Source organism: Rhinolophus ferrumequinum, chromosome 8, assembly GCF_004115265.2.
Source record: "Rhinolophus ferrumequinum isolate MPI-CBG mRhiFer1 chromosome 8, mRhiFer1_v1.p, whole genome shotgun sequence".
In the NCBI taxonomy this organism is placed as follows: domain Eukaryota; kingdom Metazoa; phylum Chordata; class Mammalia; order Chiroptera; family Rhinolophidae; genus Rhinolophus; species Rhinolophus ferrumequinum.
In genome coordinates, this window is record NC_046291.1 from 52758271 (window position 1) to 52772280 (window position 14010).

The 14010-nt window shown below is 35.7% G+C and overlaps 1 protein-coding gene across 3 annotated transcripts in view; it reads left to right on the top strand.

Annotated features, from left to right (window-relative positions):
* SLC25A12 (solute carrier family 25 member 12) overlaps positions 1-5441 on the top strand; it is a 159287-nt gene extending 153846 nt beyond the window's left edge. Inside the window, exons 16-18 of one of the 3 annotated variants that reach the window (XM_033111382.1) lie at positions 361-519; positions 636-726; positions 2048-5440. In XM_033111382.1, coding sequence (XP_032967273.1) covers positions 361-519; positions 636-726; positions 2048-2246 — 449 coding nt within the window. In that variant the 3' untranslated portion in view covers positions 2247-5440. Of the gene's footprint in view, positions 1-360; positions 520-635; positions 727-2047 lie in introns of all 3 variants that reach the window. The other 2 variants (XM_033111383.1, XM_033111384.1) reach the window with 2 other exon arrangements.
* The last annotated feature ends 8569 nt before the right edge of the window (positions 5442-14010 follow it).

The window sequence follows — 14010 nt, forward strand, 5'->3', positions numbered from 1 at the left end:
ATAATACTTGTATCTTATTTAAGAAAAAAAAAGGAGATAAAAATAATTGAAAGCTGAAAGAGAACACTTGGGCATTGTCCTAGTAATATTGCTCCATTTTCTCCTCTCAGTTCTTTGCGATCATGCAGTGTAGAGTGATTTTCCTAATTCAGAAAAGAAAAAAAGAATTTTACCCTGACCACACCGATATAACGATATAATAAGCATTTATATCCTTTTTCCATTAGTGTGCCCAAGCATCTGTTTAAGAAGCTCTGAGTTAAAGCAGTTCACGTTGCTAATTGTATTGTTAGCTGCGAGCATTATTTCTCTCCTTTATAAGGTACTTTGGGGGAATTAAACGTGGCTTTCTCCTGAAAGGTGTGCCTGCCGCTTCCCTGGTGACCCCTGCCGATGTCATCAAGACAAGACTGCAAGTGGCTGCCCGCGCTGGCCAGACAACATACAGTGGTGTCATCGACTGTTTCAGGAAGATACTCCGGGAAGAAGGGCCCTCAGCATTTTGGAAAGGGACTGCAGGTAGGATCGGGACTCACGAAACGCCTGGCCTGGGGGGCCTACCCCCGTCACTCACAGGTCATCTTTGCCAGTCACCCTGGTGTGAAGTGCCCCCAACTCCCGTCTCTCTTTTTCAGCTCGAGTGTTTCGATCCTCTCCCCAGTTTGGTGTTACCTTGGTCACCTATGAACTTCTCCAGCGGTGGTTTTACGTTGATTTTGGAGGCCTGTAAGTGCAGCTGTGAAACTCCTTTGTAAAGAAAAGCAACCAAACCAAAACACGTCTGTGTTCAGCCTGCAAAGGCATTTCTGGGACTCTGAGAAGCTGACAGGACAAAGAATCCTATAGGACCAACACATTTAAGTCACACAGTGGGCTTGAGAAGCTTGTTAGGGGAGGAAGACCTTGGCAGGGTGACGTCTCGCACAGCATTAAGCGGCTGCCTGGAGGAAGTTTAGGGAGGCAGCAAATTAAAAGGATGTGTGAATAGTTACCTTTTTCAGTGTAAGCAAATACTGAGCTTTTGTGGATTTAGGTCCTTATTTTGATTTTATTTTATGGCCTTTTTACCAGAAGTAATGTAAATTTGAATTGGTCACACGTGTGACTAATTCAGATGCAATTTTTCAGTTAGTCCAGCCTGTTTACATCTCCAAGACTTCATTATTCACCATCATTTCTTATTAGGTTAGGTATTGATGTTCTTTAGAGCTAATTTATTGCCAACAAAAAACAAAAAAAGGTTCAAAGAGAGATTATGCCTAGGGACATAATCACGGGTGAGATATAGGCCAGAAATTGGGCCTCGGGAAGCTTAGTGCTTGGTGCTTGCTCTGGAGAGAAGAGGAAGTACTTGTTGAATTTGCTGGGTGGGGAAGGTTATACCCAAAGGAAGGAATTACCAGTTTTTCAGCATAAGATCAAATCCCACATCTGAATCTTCACCTCATAAACCTATAAACCCCTTTGTTGCTCAAAGACCAAATTGGGAATTAGCTGCTGAATGAAGTAGAGGGACTTAGACAAAGAAAATAAGAACGGCAATTTTACTATTCCAGGCTTTTCTATGCTTTCACATTCCGCAAAAGAATTATATCTATTTCTCTTTAAATAATTTTAGGGATAACTTTCATGGGTCTGTTTTAAAAGTTAGCTTTTTAAACTATCCAAAGAAAAATGCAAACTTTTAATGATTAATTTATACATAATGCAGAAAATTTGGAAAACAACAAAGTATAAAAGAAAATCCTTCGTAAGACTACTTCCCGGAGAGTGTAAATATTTGAGTGTATTTTTTTCTGATACTTTTTCTATGGATCTCTTTATATATGTATAGAAGCAGAAATTGAGACCATTTGTCTTCTAAATCAAATATGTGAATGTGTTGTTTTCAAAGCTCCTATAAATCATGACTAATGCAGCGTAGATGACAAGGAAATAGTTGGACAAACCAGTCTTCTTTGTGACACACGGGCCAGACTGAAAATGTTCAGTTGTACGGCATCCTCACCAGTCTTGAGCATGCTGACCATTTGCTTTTTCCCAACAGCAAACCCTCTGGCTCAGAACCAACACCTAAATCACGCATCGCAGACCTTCCTCCTGCCAATCCCGATCACATCGGTGGATACAGACTCGCCACAGCCACTTTTGCTGGCATTGAAAACAAGTTTGGCCTTTATCTCCCCAAATTTAAATCTCCTAGTGTTCCAGTGGCTCAGTCCAAGGCAGCAACAGCAGCTCAGTGATGAGATGACCTGAGTGTGGCCAAGTGGCGCCCTGGAGAGAGGCCTAGGAAAGCAGCCCTGTAATGTGTCCAGTCAGCTGCATGGTGCTGGCTGAGCTGGGGAGTCAAACTATTCTTTCTATATGACATATACATATATTTGTTTATAAAGTAACCATTTGCCCAGGAAAAAAAAAAAAAAAACAGTGCAGTTTCGAGCTTTAGTCTTACGTGTTGAGATGTTTCTAAGCCTTGGCATGAATTAGTGTTCTAGCCTGCTTTGCACAGCTTGCACTTATAGTGACTGTACATATTGTACATCTTTGTACAGAGACATCTTGGCAACTCATCCCAACAAATCACATTTATAGAATGTAAAGCAGTTCTGAGTGGCTTGAAATGTACAGAATGTTTTGAAAGTGTTTTATTAAGAATCACACAAAAATAAATGTATTACAATTAAATTCATTCTCTTATTGGTGACTTATGGAAATGAATCATCAATATTGGATGTATTTAATTCCTAGCTTGTTTTCCATTCTGGAATCAAAAGGTATTTGCTGATACGAGGTATAACAAGACCAGTTGTTGACACCGTTGAATCAGAGATCTTTGAGAAAGATGCATGCCAGTGGATGCCAGAGGACCAGGCTAACGACTTACGTGTGCTGATGTTTCCATTTGTACTTAATGTGTGTGTAGATCCTTCTCTGTTCATTAGTCAAAAGGCATTTCCTAGACAGCTCTCCTGTCAGTGTGCATATGAAAAGAGGGATGTCTCCAGCATTACAAGCTTAGTTTGCCTTCCTCTGACACAGCAAGGCAAGGGCCTAGCTTTCAAGAGTAAAGGATACTTTGGCAATTTTCCTTCCTATGGATATGACTCCAATCAAAAATAAAATACACACCAAATATATGCATGTAGTTGGATTTTCCTTCATAAATATACTGATAGTGCTTTTTATTTTGATTCACTACCGATTCTAAATAACTCATGATCAAGTTTTCCTCTCTCCCACTTTTATAGAAAGCAGTTTGATTTGGAAAGGGCTGTGGTGGAATGAGGAGAGGAAGAAGAAAGAGAAAAGCTCTATCTTGTGATTTAGTGGGGTCTAGATTCTTCCTTATGAATCCAAATACAAACTACTTATTCCAAAAGTCATTCACCAAGGGTGTGATTACTAATTTAGATCTCAACATGCATCTTGACAGCCACATGTACTACTTCACCATGGTTGTGATCTGATGTGGAGCACAAGAATTTATTTACTTTAGCAAAGTGCTTTGGGAAAACATCATTGCTACTGCCAGTGAGCCGGGATACGAGAATGTATGCAAATATTTTCAAGGGGCAAGCCTGGAGATGGACCAAATCACTTAGTATCCCACACAGCGCTCATCAGTTGATGGCTGACAGCACTGAAACAACTGTAGGCTCTCAAGGAACAAAGGAATTAGCTTTGAAAGCAAAGTTTTCAGTTCTCATTGGAATGGAATAAATAGCAATAATAGTTGTTTTGCTATTATCACCTGTTAAAAGTATGCAAGTAGTCCATGGATATGTTTTTATAAAAGATTCATATAATACTATATATGTATATAGAGTAAGATGTGAAAGTACCCTCTTTACCCTGTTTCTCCCTTCACGACTCCCTACCCCAGATGTTGTCACTGCTAACAGGTTAGAACATAAATTTGTAGTGTTTTTCATACATCTCTCTATATAAATATATACAGATTTTTATTTTAAAAACAGGATTATGTTTTTAAATCTATGTATGTGTCGTTCTGTGACTCGCTTTTGTTCACTTAATGTCTTTGAGATTTTTCCCTGCCTGTTCATACAGATTTCTCTTAATGTTTCAATAGTTGCATAGTATTCCATTGTATGATATTCTCCCTTATTGACATTTACTCATTTTTTTCACTATTGCAAACAATGCTGTAGTGAACAGTAAACATTTTTGTACACACATTATGAGTACATGTGCTAGTATTTCATAAGGATATTTAAACTTAGAATTGGTAATTCACAACATACGGATTTTGCATTTTTTATATATATTGCTACATTACTCTTCAAAAAGTCTTTACTAATTTACTTTCCTACTCACCGCATATGAAAATGCCTATTTCTTTGCAACCTCAGCAAAAATGGCTATTATCAGTCTTACAGTTTAGGCAAATCATGATACGTGATTACTATTGTTATGATTTTCATTTTCCTAATTACTAGTGAGGTTGAATGTCTTTTCATATTTACTGGCCATTTGTATATTATTGTGGTATAGAAAGTACATAAAACATGTATGTATGTATACAGACATACACACGTGCACATATACATTTTAAACAAATAGTCATTAACACAAACAGCCCTGTCACCATCCAGGTCAATAAACAGAATATTTCTAACACCTTGTATGTTCCCCCATACGATCCTCCCCGTCATAACCCTCTCTCCTCTTTAGTGCCATCTCTACTCTTCGTGTCTTTGCTATTTTTCAGTTTTACCATATGCGTGTGTATACGAGTATATGTGTGTGTGTGTGTGTGTGTGTGTTTCCTAAGCATTATTAGTTCCTGGCTGTGAAATTTATATGAATCAAATTATATTGTATACTTTTGAGACTTGTTTCTTTTGCTAAACATTATGTTTATAAGATTCAGCCATATAATTGTATGTAGCTATAGTTTGCTTATTTCATTTTATGAATATATTACAATTTATTTTTCCACTTAACTCTGGACATCTGGGTTGTTTCCAATTTGGGGATATTACAAACAAGGTTGCTCTGCATTTTTTGATGTATATTTTGGAGAATGCATTTTTAAAAGGAAATATACCTAAGAGCAGAACCACAAGGTACAGGGGTTGTTAGATTCAACTTTGCGCCATCATGCCAAACTACTTGCCAGAGATTCTCGCACTGATTTATATTCTCCCAAAGGTATATATGTTATCTCATGTGGCTTTAATTAGCATTTTCCATGAAATGAGGCTGAACACCTTTCATATGTTCATATACACATTGTTCTTCAGAAAGACATTCATATACTTTGCTATTGATGGCACATGACAATGTCAATGTTTATTGGCTACTTGGATTCCATCTTTGGTGAATGAAGTATGTGTTAAAGTCTCTTGTTCATTTTTCTCAATAATTGGCAAGGGGTTCTTTATATATTCTGGATACTACACCTTTATGAGTTGTGTTGAAAAATCTTTTCCCAGTTTGTGGCTTGTCTTTTCACAATGTTGATATATTAACATTTTAATTTTAATATGTTCAAATATATCAGTTTTCCCCTTATGATCAGCATGTTTTATATTTCATTTAAAAAATTTCTTACTCTCTCCAGGTCGTGAATATGGTTATTTTCTTCTTAAATGCTTTATAGTTTTGCCTCTCACACTGAGGTTTCATCCTACATGGAACTATCTTTGGCCTGTCATGTGAGGTAATACTTTTGTTTCTTTATATGGTTACTTTGTTGTCCCAGTACTGTTTATTGAAATGACCTTCCTTTCCCTACTGCTTTGAAGTGCCTCTCCTGTTAGATATTAAGGGTGATTTATGCAAAGACCTATTTCTGGACTTTTTATTTATTTTTTAATTGGTCTTTCCCTGCGCCAATATACACTCTTTTCATTACACTAGCTTAAAAAAAAGTTTTGGTATATAGTGTAGCAAATTATTTCACCCTGTTGTTCTTTAAGAACCTGTGGTTCTTGATTCTTTGCTCCTTACCAATTTTAGAAACAGTTTGTCAATTTCTCCCCCAAAACTAAACAAACCAAACCCATTGAGATTTTGATTGGAGTTGCAATGACTCTATAATGATGGAGAATTTACGTCATATTGGGCTTTCTCATCCATGAACATTATATCTCTTATTTAAATCTTTTTAATGTCTTAGTAAAATGTTATAATCATCAAAGATTGTACATTGTGTGTATGTGTGCATACGAGGGTGCCCCCAAAAATGTACACATTTTAAGAAAGGAAAATGTATTAAAAGTGTAATACTCAATATATATCTAAAAAAAGGTGAATGCGAATCACATTTGACTCCTGCAATTACAAGAGGTGCTCAAAGTGGTTACCATCAGCGTAATTTTAATACCGTTTTTTCCTTTCTTAAAATGTGTACACATTTTTTGGCACCCTGTGTACATTCATTCCTAGGTATGTTACATACTTAGATACTATTATAAATTATATCTCTTTAAAAATGTAATTCCTGATATACAGGAATATAATTGAGTTTTTCCCCCTTTTATTTTCAAAAATATCACACGTACAGAAAAGTTTGAAGAGGTAAAACTAGATTCACTTAGATTTTTCCATATTTGGTAAAACTAGATTCAACTAGATTCACTTAGATTTTTTCATATTTGCTTTATTTTTGTACATTTTTTTTTCTGAATGTTGCAGACACCATGGTACTTCATCCCTAAATATTTCAGCATACATCTCCTAAGAATAAGGACATTCTCTAACCAGTCAGTATCATCACACATATCAATAACTTTGTATTATCATCTAATATTCATTTTAAATTCAAACTTCCCCAAATACTCCAGAAATGTCTTTTTTTTTTTTTTTTTGGATACAGAATCTAATCAAGGTTGATTAGATTGGTTGTCTTAATCCTGGAATAGTCCCCTGCTTTTTTATGTTTGTTTGTTCTTAACATTTAAGTCATTTGTCTTACAAAATGTCCCACATTGTTTATCTGTGTCCTTGTGGTGGTGTCTGACTTGTCTCAATACTATAAACAGGAAGTTAGTTTAGTGGTACAGTTAAATTTGCTTTTTAACAGCTTTACTGAGGTCTTCTTTACAGAGCTCTAAAACCATTATCACAGTCCAATTTTAGTACATTTCCATCACCTCCCCAAATGTAAAATCAATCACTGTTACTATTGTATGGATGTTACCACTTCCCCACATCTTCATCAACACTATATTTTTGTCTCTTTTATTACAGTTATTCAGTGTTTGTGAAGTGAGACTACATTGTGGTTTTAATTTGCATTTCCCCGTTGACTAACGATGTTGGGCATCTTTTCATGTGCTTAGACATTTGTGTTTAAGTCTTTTACCTATTTTTAAATTGGGGTTTGCCCTTTTATTATTGAGCTGGAATTGTTCTTTACAGATTCTGTATGAGTCCTATGTTAGATTTGAAATTACTTTCTCCCAGTCTTTCCCAGTTTTCTTAATGGTGTATTTTTGAAACACAAAAGTTTTAAATTGTGATTAAATTTTGATTATCAATTTTATGGATCACACTTTTGGTGTCATCTAAAAACTCTGCCTAAACCATTCTTTTCTTTGAAAAAAATTTATATTTTAACTTTTATATTTAGATTTATGATCTATTTTGAGTTAATTTATGTGTATGGTGTAAAGGGTCTAAATTCATCTTTTTTCATGTGGCTGTATCCATCGTCTCAGCACCATTTATTGAAAAAAATTCTTTCCCCGTGAATTACTTTGTCACTTTTGCAAAAATGTACTGACTAAACATGTAAGGGTTTATATCTAGACTCTCAGTTGTTTTCTTCATCCACATGACTGTACCTGTGCTAGTACCACACTGTCTTGATTACTGTAGCTTCATATTAAGTTTTTAAATAGGAAAGTGTAAATCTTCCACCTTTGTTCTTTTTAACATTTTGGCTCGATCTTTTGAATTTCCATATAAATTTCAGATTAGTTTTTCAGTTTCTTAAAAAAAGTCAGTTGGTATTTTGATAGTTTGTTGAATCTATAGATGAATTTGAGGTGAACTGCTATCTTAACAATCTTGTCTTCCAATCCTTGAACTTGGAATCTCTATTTTTTAGCTCATTTAAAATTTCAGCCATGTTTTGTAGAGGTCTGGTACTTCTTTCATTACATTTATTCCTAAGTGTTTTATTGTGTATGATATTTCTATGAATGGAATTATTTCTTAATTGTATTTTTAGATTGTTCAGTTAGTATACAGAAATACAACTGATTTTTCTATATTGATCTTGTATCCTACAACCTCGCTGAACTCATTAGTTTGGATAGTTGGGTTTTGTTTTTAATATGTCTCATTTCGTATTAAAAACAAAACCCAACTATCCAAACTAATGAGTTCAGCGAGGTTGTAGGATACAAGATCAGTATGTTCCTCTCTTCCTCCTTGACTGCTTTGTTTGTAAAATTGACATGTGGTAGTATGCCATTTCAATTCCTCTGTTTCTACTATTTTAAAAAATACTTATTTTTTTTCAAGAGCTGTTTTAGATTCACAGCAAAATTAAGAGGCAGAGATTTCCCAGCTAACCCCCGCCCCCACACGTGCACAGCCTCGCCCATTTCACCATCCCCATCCCCGACCATAGTGGTGCATTTGTTACACTCGATGAACCAACATTAGCACATCAGAATCATCCAAAGTCCAGTTTTAAGGCATTCTATGGATTTGGACAAATGTCTATTGACACGTATCTGTCATTATGGTATCATCAAGTATTTTCACTGCCCTAAAAATCCTCTGTGCTCCACCCATTTATCCATCCCCTTCCCCTCAACACCTGACAAACACTGATGTTTTTGTTTCCATAGTTTTGCCTTTTCCAAAATGTCATATATTTGGCATCATATAGTATGTAGCCTTTTCAGATTGGCTTTGTTCACTTAGTAATATACAATTGAAATTCCTCCATGTTTTTTCATGGCTTCAGAGCTCATTTCTTTTCAGTGCTGAATAATATTCCATTGTCTGGATGCATCACAGTTTACTGATCATTCACCTACAGAAGGACATCTTGGTTGCCTCCAACTTTTGGTAGTTATGACTAATGCTGCTATAAACACCCAAGGGCAGGTTTTTGTATGGCCATACATTTTCAGCTCCTTTGAGTAAATACTATGGAGTGGATTTGCTGGATCATATGGTGAGTATGTTTAGTTTTTTTAAGAGACTACCCAACTGTCTTCCAAGTGGCTGTACTATTTTGCATTCCCACCAGCAAAGAATGACAGTTCCTGTTACCCCACATCCTCATCAGCATTTGGTGTTGTCAGTGTTCAGAGTTTGGCCCTCCTAATAGCTACGTAGTGGTATCTTGTTGTTTTAATCTGCACTTCCCTGATGACATATGATATGGAGCATCTTTTCACATGTTTACTTGCCATCTGTATATCCTCTTTGGTGAGGTGATTTTTAAGGTCTTTGGACCATTTTTTAATCGATTGTTATTATTGAGTTTCAAGCGTTTCTTCTATACAGTAGGTGCCAAAAAATGTATACACATTTTAAGAAAGGAAAACTATTAAAATTATAATACTCAATATATACCGATAACAAAAGATGAATATAAGTCAGTCACATTTGACTTCTGCAATTACAAGAGGTGCTCAAAGCAGTTACCATCAGCGTCCAGACACTTGTGATTACGGCGAACTACTGCTTAAACGTTGACCAAAGTGTCCACTTGTGTACATTTTTTTGCACCCCTAGTATTTTGGATAACAGTCCTTTGTCAGATGTGGCTTTTACAAATAATTTTTCCCATTCTATGGCTTGTCTTCTGAGTCCTTTGACATTGTTTTTCACAGAGCCGAAGTTTTTCATTTTAACAAAGTCTAACTTATCAGTTATTTCTTTCATGGATTGTGTTGTACTCGTATGTTAAAAGTCACCACATCACTTAGGTGTTCTCCTTTACCTTTAGGAGTTTTATAATTGTGTTTTAGGTTGAGTTCCGTTTTGAGTTAATTTTTGTGAAGGGTGGATGTGTTATTCCTCTGCAGCATTCATTTTATAACAGAGAGGATGAAGGTCTAGAGATGAAGATCCGCCAAAGCTGAGGAGCAAAAAATCCTTGGGGCAGTCTTCTGTAAATCACACTGTACTATCTAATTTTCAACACAAAACACAAAAGTCCTTTTTCTCAATTGATATAAATCCTACTCAAGTAGCTCCTGAGTTTCAGGAAGATTAAGGCCATTTCTTTTGCCTCTGGAGGATGGCGTGTCCTCCAAATCCATCTAATGACAAATTCATGATTGTATCAAACACTGAAAATGAGGCCTATTAGGAAGGGCCTAGTTATTTTACTAGGTTTCTTGCTAAATTGGTATTCATTAACAAATTTGGTTTTGACTTATTTCTGGAAATCATACGTTAGATACAATGAGACAGAGATCACCCAATCCAGATGTGGGTTAGATAAAAGTTATTCCTGCAGGACCAACCTTCAGTCCTCTAGGTCTGACAGCCACACACAGGTCCCCAGTGACTGAAGCTCTCCTTCTAGTGATCATTCTCCTACAATAAACACGTTACTGTGTTTCCCCGAAAATAAGACCTAGCCGGACAATCAGCTCTAAGGCGTCTTTAAGGAGCAAACATTAATATAAAACCCCATCTTATTTTACTATAAGACCTGGTCTTATATATTACATAATCTATAAGACGCCGTCTTATATTAATTTTTGCTCCAAAAGACGCATTAGAGCTGATTGTCCGGCTAGGTCTTATTTTCAGGAAAACATGGTAGTTCCAAGGGGACTGACTCTAGGGAAGAATGAAGGGCAATGCATAAATTGTGACAATTAAATAACTGGCATTTCCCAGATTTTTATGGAAGTGACTATTCCAGTTCTGCTACTATAATAGCTGGGTTAGTCTAGAATCAAATTTGTTTTCTTCTTGTTTTGAAAAGGGGGTTCCACTTCCTCTTTTCTAAGGCTACAGATATCACAACCCACGTTTTACATGTAACTAACATAAGAACAACAGCTTAGTATAGGCTGGACATTCGGTGAGGGTCATTTTTTCTATTAGCATAATTTGTAATTTGACTATAGAATAAAAGAAAACATTCCTAGGAAAATTTCCTTAAGAACAATTAATATTTCCCTCTCAGTTTACTGCTACTCCTAAATATCTGAGTTCAAATTGTGATATTTCTTAAAATTAAAAAAAATTTTTCTTGAATACCAACCCACTTAATCCTTAGAAGATGAGATCTTGTTACATTGTACAGATCGCTACACAAAACGGTCTCTCTCCATTCTAGTATTTTTAAAAAATATGAAATAAAAAAGAAAATATCCCCATTTGTGTGGTACTTTATAATTTACAAGTCTTCACATACACAGTATCTTATGTAATCTTCACAGAAAATAAGCATTTTCCTCACTTAACGGATGAAAATACTGCTCTTTGTCCCAGGTTACATTTCTGTTAATGGGGAGATCAGGAAAATAGAACTTGAGTCTTTTGAGCCCAGTGTTCTGTTTCTCATATACGAGGCCACCCTTAAGTATAAGAAATTTTGGTTCCAAAGCATTTCCATTACTTTGTTCAGAAAAATTTTTTTTCTTCTTTTAAAATCTAGTACAAAAGTTCACAAAAGATAAAATTACTTGCCATCAAGCCTTACTGGGGGCACACCTGATTTCTGGAGTCATGGAGTCAGGTCTCTGCTTGTGCAGCACCACATAGGAGCGTCCTACACCCTACACAATCGCTGCCCCACAGCTTTCTGACCAAATCAAGTACATTAGAACAGAAGCAGGATAATACATTACCAGAGACCCGAATAAATGACCTCACAAAGTGAAACAGACCTTTCTGAAAGCTTACCTGAGCACAAGCTGTTCCATCCTCTGACTTGGAACTGGTAATGGAATATTAAGAAGCCAAAACTGAGCTTCCTGCTATGAAACTAACAACGCAAAATACTGTAATTTTAGAAAAGTTTGTAAAAGATTGCTGATTGGCTCTGTTGAAATTATCAGTATCTAGGAGCTACATTCTGAAAACTTAAATACCTGAAATCCATTCGAACTTTAAGAAGCTGGGGAATTGTGAACGTGGTAGGCAGAAAGAGAATCTGTAAACCTAAAGTCCAACAAAAGGTCTGAGAGTGTCGGTCTATTGAGAAAAACATTACAATTATATGAGTATCCAAAGTCTTCCAGTTGGCCTTCTGGTTGGGATTATAGCATCTTTTTCTAAAATGTATTTCTTATATGTGCAAAGGATTTAAAAAATATAATACGCTAGGTACAAGCAAATTATTACCTTATAAGGGCAATAAGATTGAAGCAATTGGTTAAAAGAATGTTCTTAATTGTAATCCTCTACTGCAAAAGAAATACCAAACATGGGTGTTTTATTCTTGCCTTTGAGTAACCTTCCAGTTCCCTGGTAGCACTATAAGCCCCAGAATCTATAAACCAGATCTGTAAATAATTTTCCAGCATTTTTTAATGAGTCAGAAATGACTTCCAGGTATTTTTTCCAAACCTGCAAGATTCCTAGTTGCCTAGCAATCAGCAAGATGATCGCAGAAAAGCAAATTCCTTTCTTGCTTCTATGTAGCTTGGGGGAAAAAAAAAACCTCAGTGGGACTCCCATCACTAAATCATCAAACGAGGCAAAGCTGATGGCTTTTTACCCAAGACTCAGGCCTAAGATTCAGACATGACACTAACACTTTGGATGCTGTGTCATGTTTTAAATAACTGTTTTCACAGCCATTGAGCAGCCGAAGCTGAGATTGAAGCTCCATTCTCTCGATATGTACCTAATTGTATAGCTTTTTCTATTTAGAAAATTTCACAGTGACAATGTTGAAATACAGGGGTTGTAGAAAAGACATTTGAAAATGCACTGCCCAATAGAATGGGAATAAAAAATCATGCTTCATACCAGATTTTGATTGACTGATTCATTAATTAATTTAGGCCTTTCCTTTCCATATGATTCAAGGGGAAAATGTTACAGTCTATCAGGACCAGTACAAAATAGAACGAATCAACATTTTCATAATATTGAAAGACAAGGAACATCCCTAACACGACTTTCCTTTAGTTCCCCCTAAATTTTAGGTCATCCATTCTTTCAAGATGCAGTATTCCAGCATTATTGCAATATTTTATATCTAGATTTTTAAAACTTTGTAGGGAACTGGATCTATAAACAGGAAGATAGCTTGTACCAAACATTTTTTAGTTTAAATGACACCAAAAAAATGATTGTTTCTGAGAGTTACTGCAAGTTAATTATTGTCTGCAAAACTGAGTATTCTTCCTCAACACAAACAAGAGTAACCAATCATCTTTTTTCCCATTCAGAAAGAGAATAACCAAACAATAAACACAAAATATGAAATTAGCCAGAAAGCTATAGCTTGTTTCCCACTCAGAGAAAAATAAACATAACTGGTAAAAAATAAGGTACATTTCTATAACTGGATATTTTTGAAAATCATAAAGTTTTCATTTCCAATAGTATAAAGAGTTGTGCTACACTTTCTAGTCAACTTAATCTGTCAGAAGATTTTACATCTTTTACATCAATATTGACAGTCTCAGTACTTTCCCTTCTGCTATTATCTAGTCAACCTTAAAAAGCAATTCCTCACATTAAATTTATGTGTTCCTAAAAATATAAACTAAAGTTAAATGGGCAAAGGTCCACATTGAATTTTGGAGAGGGAAGTAGAAGACGTCACTCCTCCAAAGCAAAAACTCTGGGGTGGTATTTTACAAATACTTACCAATTTTATTCTTTCACAATTGAACACATCTACTTGAGTCCAATGAGCGTCTGATTTGCCATATCTCGTTTTCCGACCTTGGTCATAATTATGTTTTCCCTTTTTCTAGTCATTTTTACAAACTGAAGGCAAAATATAATAATTACTACAGTGATTACATGAATTTTACATACAAGACAGTGTGACCCTGTTGAAATCGAACTTTTGACTCACAGACATTGCTATTA